The sequence below is a fragment of the Rattus rattus genome, chromosome 12 (assembly GCF_011064425.1).
Source record: "Rattus rattus isolate New Zealand chromosome 12, Rrattus_CSIRO_v1, whole genome shotgun sequence".
Classification (NCBI taxonomy): Eukaryota; Metazoa; Chordata; class Mammalia; order Rodentia; family Muridae; genus Rattus; species Rattus rattus.
Genome location: NC_046165.1, coordinates 48,416,790 through 48,444,123, shown reverse-complemented (window position 1 = coordinate 48,444,123; position 27,334 = coordinate 48,416,790). Strand labels below are relative to the sequence as shown.

At 40.6% G+C, this 27,334-nt stretch overlaps 1 protein-coding gene across 1 annotated transcript in view; it reads right to left on the bottom strand.

The window, feature by feature from the left end:
* Gtf2f2 (general transcription factor IIF subunit 2) overlaps positions 1-27,334 on the bottom strand; it is a 121,968-nt gene that overhangs the window by 81,405 nt on the left and 13,229 nt on the right. Inside the window, exons 3-4 of the mRNA XM_032917430.1 lie at positions 23,245-23,263; positions 21,838-21,982 (exon numbers count right to left, since the gene is read on the bottom strand). Coding sequence (XP_032773321.1) covers positions 21,838-21,982; positions 23,245-23,263 — 164 coding nt within the window. The remainder of the gene's footprint in view (positions 1-21,837; positions 21,983-23,244; positions 23,264-27,334) is intronic.

Here is a 27,334-nt window from a genome sequence, read left to right as displayed (position 1 = left end):
GGAACAGCTTTCCAGGAGGATGCCTAGCAATTCAAAGTGCAACTGCTATGTTCAACTCCACAAACTCACGGGGCACTAAGACAGTAAGAATTAGCCACCAAATCCCCCCAGAGTTTTGAATAATCTGTAGCCACATACAAAAGGGGGAAACAGAAAGGAAGAAGTGGGTGTGGGGATTGTTTCCTTCTTGAGTTAGACTGGCCCTGTGACTAGAAGGGGCTAATCAACTGCACTTGAAGAACCCTACCCACCTATGATGCTAAATATGATGTTGGGCTAGACACCACACAGAGAGTACTGCAGTGCACGAAGGAGAACCAAGGTACCCCTGCAACACTGAAGCAATCAGTCCGGCAAGTCAGAAGCAGTGCCACAGCCAACTCACAGTTGGGTGCAGATGTGTGAACCTCTCACTGACAGCAGCTGTGAAAAAGCTGCCCAGCCTGACTGATGCACTCCCACACACCTGTGGAAATGCTGCATCATTATTTTAAGCTCCATTTTGGGGTGTTTTCTTCCCCAGCAATAAACGGCTAGAATGGTGATGAGAACTGATAATGACCCCAAGAGCCTGTCTGGAGGAAAGAACTTTGCTATCAGAGACTGGAATCCTCCAATACTAACTAGGAAGTAAACAGCTGTGCTGAGAGGGATCAGCTAGGACATGTAGAAATGCAAAAGACACAGCAGATAGATTCTAAACATCCCTGGATGTGTTTAATATCTGACTAGACACAAGTTAAAAAAAATCATCAGTGAGCTAGAACATGGAAAAATTAATTTTGCACAGTATGCAGCACAAAGGGGAAAGCAAGAAAACAAAACAAACAAACAAAAACCAGAATAGAGATGCAGAAGATAAGGATATAATCAAACAGTTGAGCATATGCTTAGAACAGTTGTTCAGTCAGGATTTCAGGGGGAGGAAGAAAAGGATAGACAGACAACACTTAAAGGGGTTTCTGAAAATGTCCTATGATTAAAGGAAAACACTAAAAGCAATCACTAGGCACAAAGTTCAATAGATCCTAGGCAGCTTAAAGGAATAACCTAATCACAAAATATACCCTGTAAAGTATCAAAGAGAAATCCCAAAAGCCTTCTTCAAAAAAAAGCATGTTTTGTCAAGAAGCACCCGTGTGGGAGAGCTGGTGAAAGACTATCCCTCTGGAACTGCAGGCCAAAATAAAACTCTGCCTTAACTTAGTATTTTAATCACCGCAACAGAAGAATAACTAATACAAATGCCAATCACAGAATATTAAATACCTTATGATTCTATCTATATGAAGGTCTCTGAATAGAGAACTATGTACAGATAGCAGCAGTAGAGATCAATGCTGGTAGGATCAATGGATAACTGCTAATTATATTAAAATGGTCCAAAAATGGAATGTTGTGACAGGTGTATGGCACTATAAATATACTAAAACTAACAAATTGTACTCTGAAATATGAATATAATATTCATATTATCAATAAAACTACAATATAAAAATAGCATAATACAAATATACCTCTTTCTTTATAAGACCACTAAGTACTGTCAAACTCACTTATCACTGTGATTGGGTTACGAAAAAGAGAAATTCAACACCAGGAAGCTTTCCCTCTAAAGCAAATTATCCCCATATATTACTATATCCCTATATATTACATTAACTTTGGAATGGCTCAGAAGAGAACCCCCAATGGAGAAGGACCCTGGACTAAAGGAATTACAAGGTGATAGTACCTGGATTTGCTTTCACATAATCCAGACAAAGCAGATATGAAAGAAATAAATCATTAACTAGCCATTTATTATTAGTATGTGAAGGCTGAGTTATGACTGAATGTGGAGGGCTTATAAATATTCTCTGTACTATTTTAATTTTGAATGGAAAAAGAAAAACCCTATGTAGCAAGCTTACAGAATATTAATAGTATTATGAAATCAGTTTTACAAAATTACCTGTGTTTCTACAAAGATAACATACCCAATGATTTTCAAATAAATCTAGTTGGTTGAATGGTGTACATAGCACTACAGTAACCACGAAAACAAAGCAGACTTCTTTAAAATGAAAGTTTTACCACTTACATATGACCTGATTTGATTTAAAGCTGATAGAACGTGATTCTTACTACTTAGAAAATGTCACTACAGCCAAGTAACACTAAACAGTAGTCGATCAGACAACGTATCAACATACCAAGGCAAATTAACTTCAATGATGGCTAGTAATCAGCACAACTGTTAAAGACCTAAGCTGAATTACAAATACTTAAAGCTATTACTTCCACTAACGAGTATGAATAATTATTATAAATGTAAACACTTTTACAAAGGTATTTAAAGCAAATTTAGAGTCACAGATATTCCAGAGCTATTATAAGTGAGGTACTGTGCACAGCCTGAAGAAAAGCCAAGATATAATCCTGTACACCAGAATATCAGAATGAACAAAGACAATGTTTTATTTTTGTACGCTTTGCTCACAAATATCAGAAACATTCCTCAATCTTCAGAAGAAACAAGATGGACTCTATTGTACGGGATGATATCCATAGCTGTATGACAGTTAACTTCAAAAATTAATACTGGGTTGGTCTGTTGTAACAAAGTCACCCCAGCTGGACTCACTGTGTAGACTTCTAGCCCTACACTTTATACTCTATGCACCATCTGGCATGTTCCAAGTTCCTCACACCCTTTCTGTCCCTTACAAATGTCACTTCAGTGTGCAAGAGGCTTTACTTGCTGGGGTGAAGGACGGAGATGCTAGAAGCTCCTGGAAACCTTTCTCACTCAGCCAATATAATTCTGTTGTTTTAGAGGGGTTTTTCTTGTTTTGTTTTGTTTTTTCTTCTTTTGCTTCCACTGAACTCCTTCCCTTCCTATTCATCCTCTACATTCAATCCATTGGAAGCAGAGACCATGCTTCTTCAAAATACTTAGTATTCAGATAGCCACAGCCCTTTAGTCTTCTTCCATGAGCTGTCAGTCTAATCTCAAAACTAGTCACTTGGACGCCATCTTGGATGAGTTCTAGAATACCAACTCCCAGGTGTTTATGTACTTAGATTCTCTATATTCTCTCCAGCTTTCTGAAATAACAACTTCCAAGCTACAGAATCTACTAGAGTATAATCCACTCAAAAAGGCCTTTGCAAGGAGGAACTATTCCATGTACAAAGCATCTCATTAACAGAAAAAAATGTAACTGGGTAGAAATGATTTCAAGAATAAAAAACTCATGAAAAATAATTCAAATAAATTACTTGCATCACTGATTCAACTGACATTCATTTTCCGCAAATACTTCCACTTGTTCCTAAGTCATGTCAGACTTAAAAGTTGTTAAGTTAGATAAAAAAAAAATAATTGGAGCCCCAAATTAAATGATAAATTTACCAACCTACATGTCTCAATGAGCTAACGCCTATCATATTTATTTAAAAAGGAAAGGAAAATGTATGTTGCTAGTACAATTCTCTGGTCTGCCTTAACACACAATATTTCTGAAGCTTGGTATTTTTTAATACTGTACTATTTCTAAACAACACCTATATCCATGCTTGAAAATGTTAAAAGTAATGTATATTAGAAAGGAGATGCATATTTCTTTTTTTTTTTTTTTCTTCTTTTTTCTTTTTTTCGGAGCTGGGGACCGAACCCAGGGCCTTACGGATGCTAGGCAAGCGCTCTTCCACTGAGCCAAATCCCCAACCCCGAGATGCATATTTCTTTCTGCCAGTATTTTGTTTCTCCCTTATAAGAAGGACTGAAGCATCCATACTTTGGTCTTCCTTCTTCTTGAGCTTCATGAGGTCTCTGAATTGTATCTTGGGTATTTCGAGCTTTTGGGCTAATATCCACTTATCAGTGAGTACATACCATGTGTGTTCTTTTGTGATTGGGTTACCTCACTCAGGATATTTTCTAGTTCCATCGATTTGCCTATGAATTTCATAAAGTCATTGTTTTTAATAGCTGAGTAGTACTCTATTGTGTAAATTGATAACATTTTTTTGTATCCATTCCTCTGTTGAAGGACATCTGGGTTCTTTCCAGCTTCTGGCTATTATAAATAAGGCTGCTATGAACATAGTGGAGCATGTGTCCTTGTTATATGTTGAAGCATCATTTGGGTATATGCCCAGGAATGGTAGAGCTGGGTACTCGGGTAGTGCAATTTTCTGAGGAACCTCCAGACTGATTTCCAGAGTGGTTGTACCAGCTTGCAGTCCCACCAACAATGGAGGAGTGTTCCTCTTTTTCCACATCCTCACAAGCATCTGCTGTCACCTGAGTTTTTGATCTTAGCCATTCTGACTGGTGTGAGGTGGAATCTCAGGGTTGTTTTGATTCTCAGTTGAGAATTCTGTTTAGTTCTGTACCCCATTTTTAATAGGGCTATTTGATTCTCTGGAGTCTAATTTCTATAGTTCTTTGTATATATTAAATATTAGCTTTCTATCAGAATAGGATTGGTAAAGACCTTTCCCCAATCTGTTGGTTGTCATTTTGTCCCATTAACAGTGTCTTTTGCCTTACAGAAGTCTTGCAATTTTGAGGTCCCATTTGTCTATTGTTGATCTTAAAGCATAAGCCATTGGTGTTCTGTTCAGGAAATGTTCCCCTGTGCCCATGTGTTCAAGGCTCTTCCCCACTTTCTCTTCTATTGGTTTCAGTGTATTTCGTTTTATGTGGAAGTCCTTGATCCACTTGAGCTTTGTACAAGAAGATAAGAATGGACTTATTTGCATTCTTTTACATGCTGACAGCTGAACCAGCACCATTTGCTGAAAATGCTATCTTTTTTCCATTGTATGCTTTTAGCTCCTTTGTCAAAGATCAAGTGACCATAGGTGTGTGGGTTCATTTCTGGGTCTTTAATTTTATTCCACTGATTTACCTGTCTGTCTCTGTACCAATACCATACAGTTTTTATCACTATTGCTCTGTAATTCAGCTGGAGGTTAGGGATGGTGATTCCCCCAGAAATTCTTTTATTATTGAGAATCATTTCCGGTATTCTGAGTTTTTTGTTATTCCAAATGAATTTGCAAATTGCTCTTTCTAAGTCTATGAAGAACTGAGTTGGAATTTTGATGGGGATTGCATTGAATCTATAGATTGCTTTCAGCAAGGTGGCCATTTTTGTTATATTAATCCTGCCAATCCATGACGAGCATGGGAGATCTAGTGTACAGCAGAGACTGCCCCACCTGGGGATCCATCCCATATACAGTCACCAAACCCAGACACTGTTGCTGATGCCAAGAAGTGCATGTTGATAGGAGCTTGATATAGCTGTCTCCTGAGAAATACAGAGGAGGATGCTCAGAGCCAACCATTGGACTGAGAACCGGGTCGTCAATGGAGGAGTTAGAGAAAGGGCTGAAGGAGCTGAAGGGGTTTGTAACCCCATGGGAAGAACAGCAGTATCAACCAACCAGATCCCCCAGAGCTCCCAGGGACTTGACCAGAGAATGACCTTGTTCAACATCAATGGGAGGAGAGGCCCTTGGTCCTGTGAAGGTTCGGTGTCCCAGGTGGGGAAGCAGGAGGGAGGGAGTGGGTGGTGGAGCATCCCCATAGAAGCAGGGGGAGGGAGGATGGGATAGGGAGTTTCCGTTTGGGAAACCAGGAAAAGGGATAACATTTGAAATGTAGATAAAGAAAATAAAAGAAAAGAAAAGGGTGTGGGGAAAAAAGCTCTTTGAGCTGAGATAGCACAAGCAATCTGCTCTGATCCTGTTAAATCTGACAAATTAAACTTAAGTTTGGGTGGGTGCTGGGGAAAAAAAGAAAGAAGGGGGTGTGTGTGTGAGGATGAAGTTGCTGACGATATGTAGAATATTAGTATAGATCTCTAAGCTAAAAATCAAAGAAGTTGGATGTGGTGGCCCACACACATTTGGGAGGCAGAGGCGGCTAGATCCCTATGGATTTGAGGCCAGCCTGGTCTGCATATTAAGTACCAAGGCAGTGAGACCTTGTCTCGACAAACCAAACAAACCATCAAAGCGGTACTGCTGAGATAGCTTAGCCAGAAAGGCACTTGCCACCTGTGATTAAGCTCCACCCAAGGACTCACGAGGAGAGAAGTGACTCTCTCGGTCTGTTCACCCCCCAACCCCCCAACACACACAATACACAGGAGAAAAGAAAAAGGGGGGAGGAGAGAGGAGGTAGAACGGGGAAGAGGGGAGGAAGAAAGGGAGGGAGAGAGACTACCAGTCCAGACAGACAGACAGACAGACAGACACGCTCTAAGACTATTACCCTAAAAGTATCACTTCTCTTTTCTGAATAAAGAGGTACGGTCTCGAATTGACCCCCCATAAGCCAGATGAAAGACACAGTCTGAAAGGGAGGTGACTGTCAGGAAACACTGGGAGAAGACTGGGGAAAAGGAACCAAAAGAAGTCAATAAAGAGACTAGTTTAGAAATCCAGTGCTATTTGAACCTACTATATACAGACTGTCGCTTAATCCAGCTGCAGAACTCTGGAAGTATCCTCAGAGTGTCCTAACTACTGGTTAATGGAATAATCACTTTTTCCCACTAAATCTTCTCAGGTTAGATTGACAGGCTATCACAGAGTTAAGAGTTAGTAGTCTGGTACTCTGTCTATCCCTTCCTGTGAGAAAACTAGCCAGCAGAAGAAATAGCTCTCAGGGCGAAACAATGTATAAGCTACTCTAGGCACATTCATGGATGGGCACAGGCATCCTTTATGCCAGTCCCAAGTCACAGGAGCCTATCTATTTGTGCATACAAGAAACATCAGTGTTAACCAAGACACAGCAGAGAAAGTGATAAAAACTGCTCTAAACTATGTTTTTCCTTTGTTTAACAGTATAGGTATTCATCTGAATAAATGGCCAAATTATGGTATGCAACAAATTATACAGTAGGGAAAAATCTATTACATCACCACAGGCATTAAATTCTACAGCCACATGTAAGAAACTGAGCTGTAAACAACCCTGGGTGGAGAAGGGTTTTTTCCTCTATGAAGAGAGACAACCATACTTTCATCCCTAAAATGTTCTTAAGGAAGGCTCTTCAGAAGGAAGGATGGGGTAAGCAAACCAGCGTGCATCTGTTGGAACAGTTAGTGAGTGTCTGACACACAGAGTGCTTTTAAACGCCCATCAGGACAGACTTCAGCTATGCAATTCTCCTCAAACACAGCAGTCTTTCAGTATATGCTGGCTCACCATCAACATTCTCCAGGCCATCTACCTCTACTAGATGGTAAGGGAAATACAAGACCGTGGTTTCATTTCAGAACCTTAAAGTGCTTATTGAGTGATTTTGTATAATGGAGTATTAAATGATGAAAGAAATTTATGCTAAACTTAAACTTAGAGAAATTGGTCTCTCTTCTTTTGATAAATATCTTTTATATTCCAAGTATTAATAAACTAATATTGTGAACTGAAGTAACATATGAGTTATAAACAATGCCCCTCCTCATTTGAAGCACTCCTTCTTCATACTCTATGTACTGCTCTCTGCTTCTCAGCTTTTGGTCATGTCCAAACATAACTATTAACTTTACTCTGACAAATGAAAAATAACCCAATATTCAGTGAATAGCTTATCCCCCAGCAGTGTCTCAGATGTGACCCCAGCGCCTTAGACTTACCCTAGAAATGATTTTCTACTCTCACACATTTTTGCCATACAAATGGCAGTAGAAAGATCTGTAGAAAGATCAGTCTGTAGAAAGATCATGTCACCAGAGCAGTAAGAATGACATAATGAACTGCATCTCCCCAGTGATGCTATGTAATACAAACCATACTTACTTGGGACAGAGTTGTATCAAAATACACAAAACAAAATGTATTTAAAAAGAGAACATTAAAATTAAAGAAACCACTGGAATTTGAGCAGTAACAGCTCCCACAAACTATGAAAACATTTGGGGATTTTATGTTATTTTTCTACTTATCACAGTGGTTTGTGGTTGTGTATTCTTTTGAAAAAGGAATCCATACAGAGGTGTGTACTGAGAAATTTAAGGGTGGAGTGACTTGCTGAACTCCCAACATAACCCTGCCAGGTGAAAGGGTAGAGGCTGTCCTATACCTGAGCAACACTAACTATACCTGGTCTCCTTAGATGAAAACAAAGACACGACTGCTCTTAGGAAGGCTTTAAAAATGAGACACAGGCACTGGAGAGGTGGCTCAGAGGTGGCTGTTCTTCCAGAGGACCTGGGTTTAATCCCCAGCACCCACCTGGCAGCCCACAGTACCAGAGGATCTGAAGCTCTTTTCTGGCCTTCTCCAGCACTGCACACAGATTGTGCACAAACATACATGCAGGCAAAACACCCATATGCATAAAGTAAAATTAAAACTAAAAGGTGAAAGACAACTGTAGAAACAGAAATGTTTTAAATTAAATTCTGTCAATGACTTAGTTTCAAAACCTCAAAGAAATGACTTACATAATGAAAACAGTTTTTCCCCATGATGACTCAGTTTGTAAAGCTGCTAGGGTTACCCCTAAGAACTTGGGTAGACAAGCATCTAAACAAAGAAACAACTTCATCAACTGGAAGCAACAGGAAACCATAACTCCCATCCCCTGCCATTCCCCCTGGGAATGACAAGTTTCTAAGTTCTTCGCAACTGTTTTACAAAACTGGAAATAACCAGGTAGGTATCAAAAGGTAGGTATCAAAGTGTTTTAGGAATAGGTAAACGTGGGGCTGGAGAGATGACTCAGCTTGCTATTTTTACAAAAGACTCAAATGTTATTTAGCCAATAGCACCCCTATTGGATGGCTCAAAACTATTTCTAACTCCATCTCTGGGGAACCCAATGTCTCTGGCCTCCATGGGAACCAGCGCTCATGTATATATACCCACATGCAAGCACCCACACCAGACAGACACACAGACACCCACACCCACACATAATATAACAAAAATAAATGTTTTTTTAAAAAAAGAATAAGTATGACATACAATTAAAAGTCAAAATGTGTTAATGCCTTTTGACCTTAATAAAAAAAAAAAAGTAAGTTACTTATTAAACAGAAATCATACCCAGTAAACACTAATTCAGAAAGCATAAGTGAAATTCATCTGTATTAGAACATTTGGGTACATTAACAAATGTACATCGATGATTAAAAAATAGGAAAAATTGGGGCTGAAGATATAGCTCAGTGGTAAACAGAACAGGTTGATCTCCAGAAGACCCAAGTTTAAGTCCCAGCTAATTCCAGTTCCAGAGGATCCACTGTCCTCTTCCACCCTCCTCCAGCAACACACATACACATGCAGCAAAGATACACAAGAAGGCAAAAGACGCGTACACATAAAAACAAATCAATCTTCTTCTTTAACTAGGAAAATTAAAATGGGCCAGAAATGATAGATGGAGGCTTCTGAGGAACAACATCCTGAATGTTAAGAGACGCACAATGAAAACACTGTCAGTATGATCGCGACAATACAGATGATGAAGAGGAGGCTACATTAACAAATTACAAAAATGCATGGGTGTCACAGCTGAACAGAATGCAGGCATCTTCCACACTACTGAGTATTCACAGTTTCACTGCAAACACTGGGCTGTTAAGCTTCTCACTGATGCAACTCGTATCACGAATGTCTAACAAAACTACAGACCTTTTTTTAATTCTAAAAAAAAAAAAAGAAGAAAAACTAATCTTGTGAATGTATAATGTACACTTTCTAAAACAGCTCTATTAGCTAAGCACTTCCAGCATTGCTAGAAATATAGAGGACACTGCTTAATTCAGTTCTAAAACTATATTGGTTTTCTCCAGTTAAACTTTATAGACATGTGAAGAATGTAGACAATGAGCTGCACTCACACAGAAACTCCAGAGCGAGAGTTCCTGTTTTTCCTCTGGAGAAACGGGTGGGGGCTGGGACCAGGAGGAAGAAAAACAGGAATCAGTGAAAACAGGAGTTGGAGTACTTACAAAACATGACAACTGGAAGCAGTTATAAAACTGGGAAGCGGGGTTGGGGATTTAGTTCAGTGGGAGAGCGCTTGCCTAGCAAGCACAAGGCCCTGGGTTCGGTCCCCAGCTCTGGAAAAAAAAAAAAAAAAAAAAAAAAAAAACAAAAAAACTGGGAAGCACAGCAGTGCCTTGCTCAGCCACAATCAGAGATGACCTCCTGCAGTAGAGACCCACAGCTAGACAGCAGCAGAGTGAGAGACCTTGGAACACCCAGTCCTAGAAGGGATGTCTCCATCCAATCCCACACCTCAGGTCTCAGGGTGGGAATGGAAGACACCGAGGAAGCAAGGCCTTCCATACAGCAGGACTGATGAATATAGGAACTCTCAGAGACGGTGACCGCATGCATGCACAGGTCTAAACCTGATGGGGTTCCACTGCTGAGAGTGGAAGTGGACACAGCCCACATCACTACCTACCTCCAACTGACAGTCACTCACAAAGGAAAAGTTAGTGAGTCTTACTATGTACACAAACCTCACTCCCGGGTTTTGTACACCCATGCTAGCAGCAGATGCCACTGTGAAACAAATGGTATTTTGGAGATATTTTAATGCTTTGTCAGGCTTTTTCCCCCTTACTGGTCTCTGGCTTATAATATTATGCTTTTCACTCCAATCTGTGCTTTTATGAGTTTTCCACATGCGGTTTTTGTTGTTCTCCTTTTCTGTTTGTTTTGCTCTATTCTGGTTTGTTTGGTGTTTGTTTGTTTGTTTGCCTGTTTTCTAAAGAATGAGAAAGAAAACATGGAGTGGACTGGGTGGGGAGGACCTGGAAGATGATGTGGGAGGGAACCATAAGAATATACTACATGAAAATAATCTATTTTCAATAAATAAAACAGGAGTAAATAATTAAATGTTAATGACTTGTCATTCCTGATATTATTTCTTTCCATCACTCTCTATCCTAGGTTCTTTTCATTCCTCCTCACTCTGTCCTCAGTTGGAGGCCACCCCGTAAAGCAGCCCCCTAATTTGCACACATCTTTGAGTATGAACTGCACAGACACTCCTTTCAATCTCTTCCAACCACTGAATACAGAAACTTTCTGCTCTTGGGCTCAGGAAGTTGGCAGCAAATCCACAGCAGACATTGGGGCCAACCACAAACCTGGGAGGCAGCTCAGAACCATACACAACGCCAAACCCTGATCTCCATCTCACTTTGCTTTTCTCACACGTGTTGAGACTGCCGTGACTGGAAAGGAGTCAGCAGAGGAAGAAGGTGGCAAACAACGCTTTCCTCCTCCTCCTGTGGAAGCCTTGTCACTTAATCACCAGCGAAGCAAGAAAGCCTAATACAGTTGCTAAGGTAGACAGGGCTTGGAGATGACTGAGAAGCAACATGTAGGAAGATGTGGGGAGCAGAGGAAAGCCTAAGGGGTGTGTGCTGCTGACATGGGCCTGGTGATGTTAAGGACCATAACCTTAGATCCTTAGGTTTAGAAAAGATCCTTGCCTTAGAAAAATGGCAAACCCCCACCCTCACCAGAATATGGTTCAGAGAGGGCAAAGTCCTCCTCTGGTCCATGTAAAGATGTTAATATTGTGACAGAAAATGTTCACCACAGCCCACTACTCCCCCCATACGTATAACCAAAATACTGTTTCTCTATGGAGACAGTGTGAACCTAACAAGATTAGCTAAACCTGCTTCCCCATTCAGCTGTCCCATAAAACGCAACTCCTTGTTCAGCTGAATGCAATAACCCTGCCTCTGTTCAACCACACAGAACAAACACGCTGAGCTTCTCAGGCTGGGTGGGGGTTCTTTTATCAGGGAGCCCAGACCACCTAATCCCCGCTTGTCTGTGACCATGTGTTTGTCTTTCTTTACCCCCTCATTGCCCGAGTCAGGTCTCTCCCTGGGCTGTACAAAGACAAGGCAAAACTAGAATGCTCACGGGACTCAGAAACAACCATGGACACGGGTACTTTGTATAAACACTTCTGCTAGCTTCTTCAAAAGGAGACTCTTTTTTAAATAAAAAAAACCAATCTTACTTTTTGTTGGGGTCTTTTTACCAAACTAGGAGCTCACCTAACTCACAAAGCTGACTGATTAGCCATCAAGCTTCAGAGATCCATCCACCTGGCTGTGTCACCCCACTTATGGGACTACAGACACATGCCATCATGCCTGACTTTTTTTTTTTAAACAGGGCACAGAAATCTGAACTCAGGCTCTTATGGTCCGGAAGCACTTTACCAAAAGAACCATCTCATCACAAGGAGTCTGTTTTTAGAAAATATTTTTTAAATTTTTTAATTTAACATTGTTATTGGATTTTTTTAAATTTGCATTTCAAATGTTATCCCCTTTCCAGGTTAATAACTAAAGCACGTAAGTGAGGCTGAGCAGACTATGCTCAAGAGCTTTAGTTTCTGCAGCCCCCAGAGGCCTCTCCTTCTAGAGTTTTGGAGAGAATTACAGTGCATGGAAAGGCAAGTCATTCCTCGGGAGAGATACAACAAATATTTAGAGAAGACTGACTGACTGACGACCGATCAAGTCCCGTCTAAGAGGATGCAGTACTCTTAACAGCAACCTCAAACGCTCCAAGAGGAATGTAATTGCTCCAAGCCGGCTATCATGTGCTGCACCAGTGCTGGAAGGAGCAACGCCTTTGTTAATGTAACGCACAAGGCTCGCTTATTAAAGTACACTACATTAGCACTCCCCAGAACTGGGTCTAAAGATCCCTAGGGGATCCTCAAGATCTGGGTATCCAAACGGCCCAAACAACTTTTATTAAAACATGTAATCGCCTTGTGCTGCTCTGATTCTTGCAATGATGGCAGGAAAGGCAAGGTAGATGAAACTGGTGTTGTTGCCACAAACCAAGGCAGTGTCGACGAACCTCACCAGGGTTTTCTTCACTGCCTCATACTACAGGCTTCTGGTTTTTTAAACTTGGTTTCACTTCAGAATGTCTCTCTCAAGTAAACATACTTTAACAGTTTGTAAAGTCAAATGCACAAAGCATTTCTGCTCCTACTGGGTAATATGGCTGCCTTAGCAGACTGCACGGCGTGACTGAGCTGGGAGTAGGTCTGACTTTTTTTTTTTCAATGAAAATCATTGTTAACTTGAAAAAAAAAAAGTCAACTAACAGATAAACCAGTTACTGGGACTCAAGTTATTTGGACAATATTTTTTTTTTTCAAACTTGAATGAGAAACGTTTATCCTTTCAAAGAAAATACCTCAATTGAACTTAAACAGGTAGATTTCCTAGAATTTTAAGTTTGAAAAATTTGTGCCCAGTGCCTTAAGCTCAGCAGCTATCTATACTAAAGCTCGTTTCTTAGAAAATCAACAGCCCTGCGAGTGAACACAGACATTCTCGTAAACCTAAGGAAAGAGGAGGCACTGAAAAGAACTAGTATAGTCAAGAGTGAGGCTGCTGTTTGTTTGTTTGTTTGTGGTGGGTCTCTCTATGTCGCTCTGGCTGTCCTAGAACTGGCTATGAGGACCAGATTGGCCTTGAACTCACAGCGACCGTTTTAACTCTATTGGGACTATAGGCAGACACCATAACATCTGGCCTTTAATAAGGGTTTTAATCTGTCAAAAATTTAAAAGGTTGGGCCAGTAATATGTTATTACCCAGTGTCTGCTAACTTTTTAGGACAAGGCTAAGTAAAAATCTTTGGGAGCCCCATCCTCTGGCAATTGGTAATACATACCTATGATAACAGTAGTAAACAGTAGAGGTCATCCTTCAAACCAGTGGAAAAACAATCTAATGATAATATATTGTGAATGCTAACAGGTTCATATGTGTATAACAGAGAGCTGAAATTCACATCTCTCAAAAATCAGTATCACATGCTCCATCCTCCACAAATGGGGTAAAATGCAGCAGCTATGTTCCCCATAAGACCCCAAACATCAACTTAAAATGTAGGTATCACCAGACTGAAAATTCCTGTGTCAGCTCAGATTTCAAAAGATTAATAATTCAGCATCCTCAACGAAAATCTTTACCCTAAATATTTTCTTCAAATGTATACATTCTAAATCACACTATATTCTACACCTACACCATACTGGCTATGATACAGTATTAAAGTAAATGTTTCAGAGTATGAAGGCATGTCAAAGCCAATTATCTTAGCTGCTACTTCACCTGGGGAATAGGTCTTTTAAACTGTGTAGAGGAGCTAACCAAACCTCATGAGCTTGATTAGCAAAGAGAAAGTGTGTGTGGTAACAAGCAAATACCAAGTGTAGAACAAGGGAAGTTTATATTTGGTCCTGAACCTCAAGTATCTTAAAACAAGCTGTTAATCTCCAAAGGAGAAAGTCGATCCACGCAAGTCAGTACTAGCAAGGAGTTTCATTTTACAGTACTAAAAACTATCTCTAGTGTACATGTTTCTTAGGAGGTAATAGACTTCACCTCATTCACTCTGATTCTGTTCTACTGGGTACTACAGGTATAACGCTGAGACCTATCCTCAGCCTAAAAAGTTTAATTAAGGGACAAAGTCATAGAAATCTTACTGCCAAGTGAATCTACGTAAGGTAAGTGTCTTAGTTACTTTTCTACTATTTTAACAAAACACCCTGACCAAGACAACTTATAAAAGAAAGCATTTAATTTGGCTTACAATTTCAGAGGGTGAGAGTCCATGGTTGTGGCGCAAAGGCATGTAGGCAGGAAGAGCTGAGAGCTTACATCTTATTTACTCCATGGGAGGCAGAGAGACAAACTAGGGATGTTGAAAATCTTTTGAAACCTCAAAGTATACCTCCAATGACAAACTTCCCCCAACAAGGCCACACCTCCTCATCTTTTCAAACAGTTCCAAACAGGAGACCAAGTATTCAAATATGAGCCCCAGAGGGCCATTCTCATTGAAACCATAACATTGAGGGTTAAAAATAGTTAGGGTGGAGAAGTGGCAAAGTCTAAGAGGTTGAGTGAGTTAAATGACGGTCACAAATCTGCATGTGTGATTTCTATAAGTGACCAGGTATTGTGGCTATTCCTGGTTGTCAGCTTGACTGTATCTGGAATGAACTACAATCCAGAATTGGAAGGCTCACCTTTGATACTGATCTTGAGGTTGGGAGATCCAAGTTTCTGACCTGGATCTTGGTATAGAGATCTTGAGGCATAGTGGTTATGAATCCCAGACTAAGGCAAGGAGATCTCTGAATTCAAGGTCATCAGGGACAAAGCAAGTCCCAGATCCAGGCGTGGTGGTACACACCTTTAATCTGGGACACATGTCCTGCTGGAGACCTATAATCGGACATTGGAAGAAGGAAGACTCTTAGTCTGCCTGCCTTGTGAATATGAGACACTGCTAGATCCTTAGACTTCCATTCACTGCTGCTGCTCACTGCTGTTGGGGAGTCGGAAGACAGACTGTAAGTCATCTACAAATTCCCTTCCTACATAGAGACCACCCATAAGTTCTGTGACTCTAGAGAACCCCGACTAATACAGCGGTGAGGATTGTGGCCAAGCACCAGATTACAAGCAATCTAGTAACTATATGGCCAAGAGAACAAAGGGCTTGAATCTACAGAGAATATGGAATGGAAAAGTGAATGCTTCCTATCCTGTGAGTCTTAGGTGATCTAAAACAACTCAAGTGTATGATTTACTGAGACAACAAAAAAGACAGGGTTGGACATTAGATACGAGACTAGACCTCTGTCACTGCTGCCACACTGAACCAAGCCTGCCACTGCCTCCTGCTTCTAGGCTTCCCTGCATGTATCTCTTCTCCAGCCACCAGTCAGAAAGAGCCTTTACAATGCAGGTTGATCCCTGCTTCTCACTTCCCTAAGTACACCCTACAATCACCACAAGGACTTCTGAATCCCTTCAAATCTGTACTAACTCTTGCTCACCAGCCTAAGAACCTACTTTAGACTCATCCAATTATGGCCTCCCTGTTAATACCTGAACATGGTAGACTGGCTCTCATTCTAGGACACTGGTTCAATGTTCCCTCCCTGGCCTGAAAGCATCTGGCTGGCTAACAGCAGACGGGCGTTACTACTTCCAGCTTCTCTCAGGACTGCTTCAATCTGGCAGCCTTCCTGCCACTAAATCCAGTACCACCTGGGGGACTCACACATTACCAAGTTCTGCTCCCAGTTTGATATGCAACCTTGGCCCCCTTCAGATCACAGCTTCTGTGTGCTGACCCTGAGGAAACGCTTCCCATAAAATTTCACCCAATGATGCTAGTCTCTTATTAATCACAGCTGATTCTCTTACCCCAGTTAAGCAAAGATTTCACGTCCAGATTCTTAATGCAAAATACCACATAAATGGCCTGATAGTCCTTGCTTCCTTCTGAACTTCACCAGCCTCTGCCATTTGCCCTGCTCTAACATTCTTACTTTTAAAGCTCCTCTAACAGCTCATCAAACTCTATAAGCACTCAGCAGCTTTTCCAGCCCAAAGCTACTAACACCTCTACAATTTTCCCAAAAGGAAAAGGTGGTCTTGTCATCATAGCAATATCCCACTCTCTGGTTCTAGTGTACTTTCTGAATCTCTGATAAACACCCAACCAAAAAGCAAGTTAAAAAGGAAAGTGTTTATTTTATTTGGCTTACACTGACAACCCTAGTCCATCACTGTGAGAAGTCAGGGAAGAAAACATGGAGACATACCCCTTACTGCTTCCTTCTTAGTTCTGCTCAGTTTGCTTCTTTCTGTAACAGAGGACCATCTGCCCAGGGGTGGCATTGCCCAGTTGACTGAAGCAACACACATCAAACATTAATCAAGAAAATGCCCAAAGACATGTCTAGAGGCCAATCTGATAAAGACAATCCCACAACTGAAGTTCCCCCTTGCCAGATGACTCTAGTTTATGTCAAGCTGACAAAAACTAACTAGTGTATACTCCTCATCCTGTTACCCCAGACAACCTGAAGTCTGGGAAATTGTTTACTGTTCATTGCTATCTCCTCTACCAACAACACTACAAAGGTTCAAACTTTGCTCACTTAAATTTCCTAAGCCTCAAAGAGGATGTACACAAAGTAGCCAGCAACATCGACCTGCTGAATTAATGAACCGCTTCCAACTGATTTAAAAAAAAAAAATTAAATCAGAGCAAAGAAGTCCTGCCTTTAGTACTTCCTAACTCAGTTTTACCCATCCAGTTGCTCATGCCCCAAGTCCCTGGAAACCACTCTTAGCCACCAAGCCCCTCACAGCACCAGGGGCTGTCAGAATGATCCTATCTCTAGACCATGATTCTCCCTTTCTACTCCCACCATACCAGCTCAACCTTTCCTCATCTCTAAAGTCCACAACTGAGCTTCTTTTCTTAACTGGGACTCTCTTCTGGATAGATTAGGCAGAGCAAAACTGTATCATGTAAAACGAAGAACAGCCAGTAGTAACTCAACATTCAAAAATAAATATTATGTTTCCTCTCCTGCTGTTCATGCAATCACTCCTACACTCCAAGGTCCGGTCCAAATCTCAGCACTGCTGAAGATTTCAGCACTGAGAACCTTCAGGCAAAGGACGTGCTTGTGCTCTTTTTTTCTCTGTACTGAATGAACCACATTCAAGGACTCACTGTGACGATTGTTACCACAGATTAGCTGCTCTAGTGGACAGGAATCTGCCCTGTCCTAGCACAGGAACTGCACTAGAAAATCTGTGCAGCAGATACGTGAAGACTGTCCAAAATTGGCAATCATAGAGCAAAAGAAGGCTCAGTGGGTGAGGGCGCTTTTCCCCCACACATGGCAACTTGAGCTTGAATCTGGGACTCACATGGTGGAAACAGAGTCAACTCCCACAAGCTGTCCTCTGATCTGTGCGCACATGCACGTGTTCTCTCTCTCTCTCTCTCTCTCTCTCTCTCTCTCTCTCTCTCTCACACACACACACACACACACACACACACACACACACACACACACAGAGAGAGAGAGAGAGAGAGAGAGAAAACTAAATATAATTTCAAATTTAAGAAAAAATATTAAACAGAACACCCAAAATGAAGAATTATAAAGGGAATTATATTATGAGACACTTCCAGAAATAGATAAAAGACAACAGAGATTCCAAAATCTCCACAAAATATTGACTTGGGAAATGAACCTTTTGGAAGTTCACACAGAAATTCAGAAGAGGAAGAATTAACCCAAGACAAGCTGAAAGAACATTCAACCAGGAACAAATGAATTGGGTTGCTAGTGTGTTAACCCTATGGAGACAGTTTAGACTAAGGGGAAGTACTATAAAGCACACTACTAACCCCTCTAACTCCATCTCCCACAGACATTCAAAAATGTGAAATTCAAAGTTGGCTCAAAGAAAGTCTCTTAAAAACCAAATTTCCTTTAACAGAAGGAAAAAAAGTTATTAAAACTGAAACTCTAAACATATTGAACTCAACACTTTAATTTCCTTGTAAAAGTCTACATTTTACAGACCAGTGTATTATTTAAAATGTCTAAAAATATCTACTTTTTAAAACTTATCTATGTCTGTGTTTGTGAACATATATGTAGGTGTGTGTGTTGAGGGCAGAGGACAACACAGGTTATCTTCCTCAATTATCTGTCTACTAATTTGTGTGTGTGTGTGTGTGTGTGTGTGTGTGTGTGTGTGTGTGTGTGTGTGTCTGCATGCGTGCAAGTGCATTTGCCTGTTTGTAGTTCCTTTACAGATGCACAGGTAGGTATATGCACATGTGTGGAGACATCATTCGTAATCATTCTACACCTTATTTTTTGGGACAGATTTCTCACCAAACCTGGAGCTTGCCAGCAAGCCCCAAGGATCCATCCGTCTCTGCCTTTCCAGTGGTGGAATTACAGGTCACAGCCACAGCTGGCTTCTCTATTGGTTCTGAGGTTTTCATTCCTGAGCTATTTCCCTGCCCCCGAAATAACTTTTTAAAAGAAGCAGGTACATTTCCACGTATGAGGGAAATGCTAAAGAATTCAAAATAATGCCTACCTCATTTAATACATTTCAATATAAAATACAAAGACACACCCTGTAAAATGGCTTGGTAACTCATATTTTGGCAAAATTAATGATCAACCAAGGCAGGGCTATATCATAGCTTTGTAGTTGTTCTTTTTTTTTTTTTTTTTTTTTTTTCTTTTTTTGGTTTTTTTTCCTTTTCTCTTAATTGGGAAGGCCAAAGTCTGAACCCAACCCCTTTGTAGTTGTTCTTAATCACAGACCTTAGACTATACTGAACTATGCTGCCCTGTTTAAAAAGAAAAAAAAAAGTAAAGCAAATACATACAAATAAACAAAGGTATATATGGAACATAAGCCTGTCCCTCTGGATCTGTCACAGTGTTCAAAGAAGCCACTGCCATTTATTTACAACTCCTCAGACACCTTAGTGACTTCTAGAAGGCTGCTTTAATGATGAGAAACAGCGAAGTTTGTAGGACTCCAGAGGAGATGAACTGTTACTAACTCTAAAGCCTTGCTTCTTGGTCATCCATACAAATGAGAACCACTAAATATAAAAGCCCTGACTCATTGGGCTTTTTCAAATGATTTTCATTTACATGAGCCAAGTGAATGCACATATCTTAAGAAATAAACTTGAAAACATGTAAGGGATAATATTAATAGTAGCTGTAATGATGTGTACATTGCTCTAAGTATTTTGAATATATTTATACTGTAAGTGTAAATAATTATCCTGATTCTACAAAGAAAGAAATTAAAGGATAAGTACAAAGAAAGTCAAAGACAATGACTTACAAAAGAAATAACCAGGAGAGAAAGCAAATAATTCCCATTTACAAATTAAGTTTCTACTCTACCCTAAGTTCCTTCAGTTCTACAAAGCAAGAACACACTGTCCAAACCGTAACCCGACTACTCTTCCGTCTGTTCTGTTCTGTAAGTTCATACTCAAATGAGAAGTAAGCTCTTCTCAGGGAGTGGTCAAGATCTCCTCCATCACAAGAAAGGAACAAGAGCAGAAAGGCTGCATGATATCAAATACAGGCAGACAAAACAGCAGGACAATTGTATCCTTTCCATCCCCGGTGCCAAGATAATCCTGAAACCCTGTCACACTTGCTACCACACACGCTCACAAACAGTACCCTAAAGAATGTAAAGATGAAAACTAAACAACTCTTTTTTTTAGAACAACACATTAGTTTTCTACAGCACAACCAGAGCTAACTCGTGCTTTGGAAAAATTAGTCACATAGTTATAAAATACAGAAACAAGATACTTTCTGTGCAAGGCATATTTGAGCCTTTCTGGAGACACTGCCTCCAGAGTCCTAAGAGCTCAGTCATGTTGCTCAGTCCAGAAGCCTTACAGGTTCAGTCCCATCACTTTAAAGACTGACTTCAGACTGTGTGTATGCACACGCACACTGTCCTGAACAATGTAACAGACTATAAACAGTCACTGACCGGCTGAGCGCCTTCCCACATGGATGAGTATTTTCTACACCCTGTAGGCATAATGTTATTGTGTACTGTGTAAGAATTATCCTTGTACCACTGAAATTTTGATTTCTCTGCTCCTCACATCAGGACATAGCACTGTAAGGCTTATTCTAAGAGTCTCCAATCTCAATGTTTGTATAGACATTGCTCCCCACTTATTCTAAAACTGATCAGTCAATGACCGAGCAGGAGAGAATAGGGCCGGACTTCTGATCTCAGCCTGGGGAGGGGCAGTCAGAGAGGAAGAAAGATTCACCACATGAAGAAGGCCCAGAGACACCATGAGAACATACCTGGAGCAGAGAGAACAGATCAAACTAAGGTGCAAGTGTCTTGGGGATTTGGGTTGGCAGGTAGCAAGATTAGCTCAGAGGATTAGAACTGACAACTTCTCAGATATTGTGCTGTAAAGCTTGCTAATAAATCTTATAATTTCTGTCTCATTTATTTGGGAGCTAGCTGGGATAAAGAAAAAAAAATCAATCACTTTTAAAACTGCTCTAGCACACAACATATCAACATAGCATCAAGATGATAAAAGTAAAATCAACCTTCTGGCTCTGCCTCCATGTCCCTAAAGTGATACTCATCATTGTTTTATACTCTCCATCAAGGAGAAAAAGGAAAAGACTCAACCAGTTTATGCAGCTACTGGAAAGCTAATAGTTTTTCACACAGTTACTAAAATCCAAGCTATGACAAAAACGCTATGTGAAGCTTTTTTTAAACAACATTCTTAGTATACATAATAATGTTTAAGATCCAACAAAATTAAAGTTTTCCTTTTACATAACCAATGACCTTTTGAATAGGAGAAAATTAATTCTACTGAATAAAGGGGGGTGCTGCTATAATAGCAATGTTCTAAATTCAGTAAAAACTAATGAAAACAAGCCAGCAAAAGTTTTCCTCCATATTTAATTAGCAATCTGAATTTACCAGAAACTAATGCCAATAAAAGTTACTCTTTATAAAATATAAAGGCTTCCAAAGCACACAAGCACAGAAATGCAAACTAAGCCATTCCCTAATACTAAGAACTATTTAAAGCATAACTTACACTTGCTCTACATTAGTTCAACAAAGCAAATCAGGGCTGCCTTCACTTGGCAGGACTCAGATTCTTAGAGAGCAGTTCTTCCATCTGCTCTGCTCTATAAGTTTATACCCAAATGGAAATTAAGCTCTTCTCAGGGACTGGTCAAAATGTCATCACCAAAACAAAACCCCACAGCCCACACAAGAGCAGAAAGGCTGCATGCCACCCAGGTAGACAAACAGTAGGCAGTGATCTCAAACAAAGCAAAGAGGCACACACAGGTGGAGACAGAGAGTCTATACAATATACACTGGAATCAGAGTGCATAACTCTGTTCCCCTTACCTGAGGAGCTCTCGGTGAACACTGTTAACGTCTGTCCTCCAACACTTTGCAAGACAAATGGATGTTCTCTAGGAGCACTGACTGAAGCTGGTTTCCCACCGATATCATGAATATTCGCAAGATCCTCATTCAAAGTAAATGATACCTAAGGGCCAAATTAACCAAAGCTTATTAAAACAGAAATTTATATTCAAAATATCTATACAAACATTTTAATTATGAATTATTTTTTAAAACCTTTTTAAAGATGTGAGTCTCTTAATCATTTATTTCTTAAATGTCACCATGAAATCCTTAATTCTCAGTCATAAACAGAAGGTTTATCCCCATGTGTTAGAATGATGAAGTATCGTCTCTGAAAGTCTTTTTAGTACAATACTGGTTACTTTTTTACTGACATATCCCTAAGACCTAATATGTGCTTGGCATATAGAAGAAAAACTGAATGAGTATTTTAATATTGAAAAATCAATTGTACTTGAAAAGGATAAGGAACAAGCTACTTACTCTAAAAACCTTAAACAGTCAATGTGCAGAATAAACTCTATTTTTACGCCTAACAGCTATTATATGAACATACAGTATTTATTTTTAAATACTTTAAAATATGCCATTTAAAAATAATTTAAATATGGTATAGTATAAAAAGTATGATCTATACCACATGCCATCTCTCCCCTAAAGAACAAATGTTATATTAAAAATATTTATAAAAATCAATCATTTTCCAATTAGACAGGAAGATCATGAATTATTAACTACACAGCTACTATTATGATAGGTACAATATACACAGTATAGACTAGACTCAGTGGTTCTAAATCTAACATCCTCAAAATTCCACAGCAAATGTATCTGTCCCATAGAAGCAATGCTAAAGTATTCTGTTTCCCAGTGCTGAGAGGGATAGTCAGGTCAAATTAGAAAAGCATGCTCAGAATGAACTTAGGAGACCTTTCATCCCTCCATGGAGTGCGCTCACCTTTATGTGTTCATGGCCATCAGACATTCATTTCGATTAGAATGTTCCAGAATGCAAACAACTACTACAAACAACTAAATATGCTTACTGTGGTTTGGTTGTTGCTGCTGGTCTTTGGGAAATAGGATCTGAGGTGGCCCAGGCTGGCCTGGAACACGCTATGCAGCAGAAGATGCTCTTAAATCTCTTGATCCACCCACCTACCCCTGCCTCCCAAGTGCTGGAACTACAGCCCCATGCACAGCTCATGGCTTCAGTAAATTTTCTTTAATTGCGTGTGTCTATGCGAGCGTGAGCCACAGGAGTCCAGAGATGTCGGATCCTCGGAGTCTTTTTTTTTTTTTCCCCCCGGAGCTGGGGACTGAACCCTCTACCACTGAGCTAAATCCCCAACCCCCAGTAAATTTTCATATAAATAATCTTACCTCAGTCCTTCCTTGATTCCTAAAAAAGGAAAAAGCATTTAAAATTACTTAGATTGCATATTACTTTCAAACAGAAATAAATCTCTAAAGACATGCCCATTCTTGTATTAAACTTAGTTCAATTTACGTTTACCTTTTACTCCTATTTGTAATCTTATTAGAGTAACCCATGTGTTTATTTATGAACTTGTATCAGAACACTATTAAACCCTCTCCTAATTATAGTAACTAAATAATGATCTTATAATTCTTACTATTTCTAAACATTTTTAGCCTTCAGTAGTGAATAAATGCTTATCTTACCACTTCCTTTCCGAAAAGATTCCATTACCTAGCAAAATCTTGTTTTTTAAAGATTTAATATCTGTAGATAAGTGTCTTGCTTGCATTTAAGTATGTGTACTACTACATACATGCCTAGTGCCCAAAGAGCTCAGAAGAGGGTGTCAAATCCCTGGGAAACTGATATAAAGTAAAAATAAAGACAGTTGTGAACCACCATATGAGTGCTGGGAACAAACTTGGGTCAAGTACTCTGAACTGCTGAGTCATCTCTCTAGCTCCTACCTAAGAAAATCTCAAAATCATCACAAATAAATGATCATAATTCGCTAGAAGAATGAAGCAAAGCAAGGAAGAGTCAGGCTAGGGTGTAGCTCGGTTGACAGTACTGGTTTCAATCCTAGGACCCCCTCCCTCCAAAAAAGGAGAGGGAAGAAAAGAAAGAGGGAGGGAGGTGGAAAGAAGGGAAGGAAGGGATGAGGGAGGAAATAAAAAGAAGACTTAAGACTAAACTGTGTGGGAGACCTTAAACTGTGGGAGATATCACAGTCCAAAGCATAGACTTCATGCTTTAGGCAATGAACAAAAAGAAAAATCAAAAACAAGTTCAAAGATGACCTAGCACAACTGACTTGCACCACAAGGTGCTAAAACTAAGTAGAAACTGCTGTTTCTTCTTAAAACTCAGTTCCAACCTGCCTTCATTAAATCCCTCATTCACTCTGTTATTACAAGTCTTCTATCTCCATTAGGTATTGGGAAGAAGTACAAATCCTTGTCTCAAAAAGTCTCAGACTAGCCTGTATTATCAACCCATCAGGCAGGACATGCCCACTGGTGCAAGAGTGGCATGTCTAATTGGACTCGAGGTCCTCTCTGCAAGAGGGGACTCATACCTGATACTGTAAACCTGGTGACTCACAACTATCCATTAATATACATGAAGGAAAATCATACACATACAATTAAAAAAAAGAGCCATCGCTTAATGATGCTATTTAGCTAAAATGTCATGGTGCCAAGCTGCCTTCTAAGCCCATGCCCTAGAAGAAATGCTACTCTCAGTCTTAATCAGAGAAGCCTCTCTTTGCAGTGAATAGTGGTGAATGTAGAGGCCACAACTGCTCTAGGGGCTGAGAAAAGTGACTGCTGAGCGCTCATCCTGAAACAGGACATTTCTATCGATGACTCAGGAGATAGAGAGGAAGAGGAGGTAGAAAGACTGTAAACCCCAGAAAACAGAGGACTGTGAAATGTTGTTTTGTGAGCATGGCATAGCCAACACAGTCATGACCTCAGAGCAACTATGGCTATCTGTGATGAGCTAACCAAGACTTAGGACTGTCAATAGCCAATCATGGATCAGGGAAGAATTTATGGAGCCTTCCTTTCCCCTCTCTATTGAACTACGGCTGGCAGACAGATGCATTCTAGAGGAGGGGCAGCCAGGAGCTGAGTTACTCAACTGAGGAGCTACTAGGCTCTAACAGATAGTTCCAAACACATGGTCACAACATAGAACTCTCAAAGAATAAACCAAACACAAAACAAGATCATGAATGTGGAAAAAGGAGGAGTAATATGGGTGGTAGATTAGAGAAGTGGGGTTCTCAGAATGCATGTTATACATATATGAAATTATCAAAGAACTGAGTAAAGATACAGGCTAATGAAAATAGCTAAATCCATAAAGAATTATAAACAAACATCATGTTAAATATAACAAATAGAAGGGACAGGGTCCTTGTGTGTAGTGAGCCATATTGGATTTGGGCCTGGCCGCTTTGTAACTGCATGGCCACAGTTAAGAAGTCATGGGATTGTTGAACAGAGGCCTCTCCCATGTATTTACGGCACAGGAAGAAAAAACCAAGTAGTAAACACCCGGTGTCTCCACTGCATGACCTCTGCTGAGCCCGGCTGATGCATGTGGAACTGACACACCTGGACCACACCTGGGTGGTGGTCAATTTACTTCTGCCTTTTGCTTCCTCAGCCTTTATCCTTGAGATTTAGGCTGGTCTTCTTGGATTTCTCCCTAATTAATTCAGGTCTCCTAGTTGGTCTTTTGTTACCGAAGTCACACGAGCCAGGGTTTCCCACTGTGCTTCCCAGTTATTTTCTACCTGGAGACTTGGGTATATAAGTGGTGAATAAAGCTACAGGAGACTCTCACTCTCTCTTCCGCTCTTCCGCTCTTCCTCTCTCTGTCTGTCTCTCTGTCTGTCTCTCTCTCTCCTCTTCCTCTCTTCCTCTCCTGGCTTGACACGATAACCTGCATGTGGTGTGTGTGTGTGTGTGTGTGCGTGTGCGTGCATGCGCGCGCGTGTTTCATCCCGTAGGCTTTCGCCCGATTCTCGGTACCGTGTCGGTGCTGGCGCCGACACTTGTGCTCCCAGATCAGCACTAGGGAAACCAGTAATGTTAAACACCCAGGGTTGAAAGGTATAATCAATCTGCTTTCCACTCACAAAGTTGGGAATGGGTTAATTATTAGCCTGGCGACCTGTGCCACCACCACACAGCCAGAAAATATCTGACTCCCCTAAACTCTTCCATTATATCAGTCATTCCTCCTTAGACCTTTTCTTTCTTCTCCTCTCCCTCTCTTCTCCCCCTTTTCTCCTCTTCTCTCCACCCCCCTCTCTGTTGGGTATTTCTTATTTACATTTCAAATGCTATTCCCTTTCCAGGTTTCTGTCAGCCCCCTAGCCCCTCCCCCTCCCATTCTATACAGGTGTTCCCCTCCCCATTCCCCCCCCCTTACTGCACGGTCCCCACAATCTCTTACGCTGGGAGGTCCAACCATGGCAGGACCAAGGGCTTCTTCTTCCATTTGGTGCCCAGCAAGGCCATCCTTTGCTACATATGCAGTTGGAGCCATGGGTCAGTCTTTGGGTAGTGGTTTAGTCCCTGGAAGCTCTGGCTGGTTGGCATTGTTGTTCTTAATGGGCTTGCAAACCCCTTCAGCTCTTTCAATCCTTTCTCTAATTCTTCAAATGCAGGTCCCATTCTCAGTTCAGTAGTTTGCTGCTAGCTTTCACCTCTGTATATGATATGTTCTGGCTGTGTCTCTCAGGAGAGATCTATATCCAGTTCCTGTCAGCCTGCACTTCTTAGCTTCATCCATCTTATCTATTTTGGTGGCTGTACGTATATGGGTCACATGTGGGGCAGGCTCTGAATGGCCGTCCCTTCAGTCTCTGCTCTAAACTTTGCCTCCCTATCCCCTCCTATGGATATTTTTGTTCTCCTTTTTAAGAAGGAGTGAAGCATGTGCATTTTGGTTATCCTTCTTCTTGAGTTTCATGTGGTCTATGGATTGCATCTTGGGTAATTCGAACTTTTGGGTTAATTTACACTTATCAATGAGTGCATACCACGTGTGTTTTTCTGTGATTGGGTTACCTCATACAGGAAGATATTTTCTATTTCATTCCACTCCTCAGACCTTTATCATGAGCAGTTTCCTCAGTCAATAAAACCTACCTGTGGTGGTTTGAATAAGAATGACCCATATCAGCTCAAAAATGTGAGTACTTAGTCACCAGGGAGTAGCATTATTTGAAAGAATTAATAGGTATGTGACCTTGTTGGAGGAAGTATGTCATTGGGGATAAACTTTGAAGTTTTAAAAAGCCCATTTCAAGTCCAGAGTCTCCCTTCTCCTGATGCCTACAGATTCAAAGGTAGAACTCTCAGCTACTTCTCTAGCACCATGCCACCATGCTCCTCTAACCATGATAATGGACTAAACCTCTGAAACCCTGTAAGCATGCCCCAATTAAATACTTCCCTTTACAAGAGC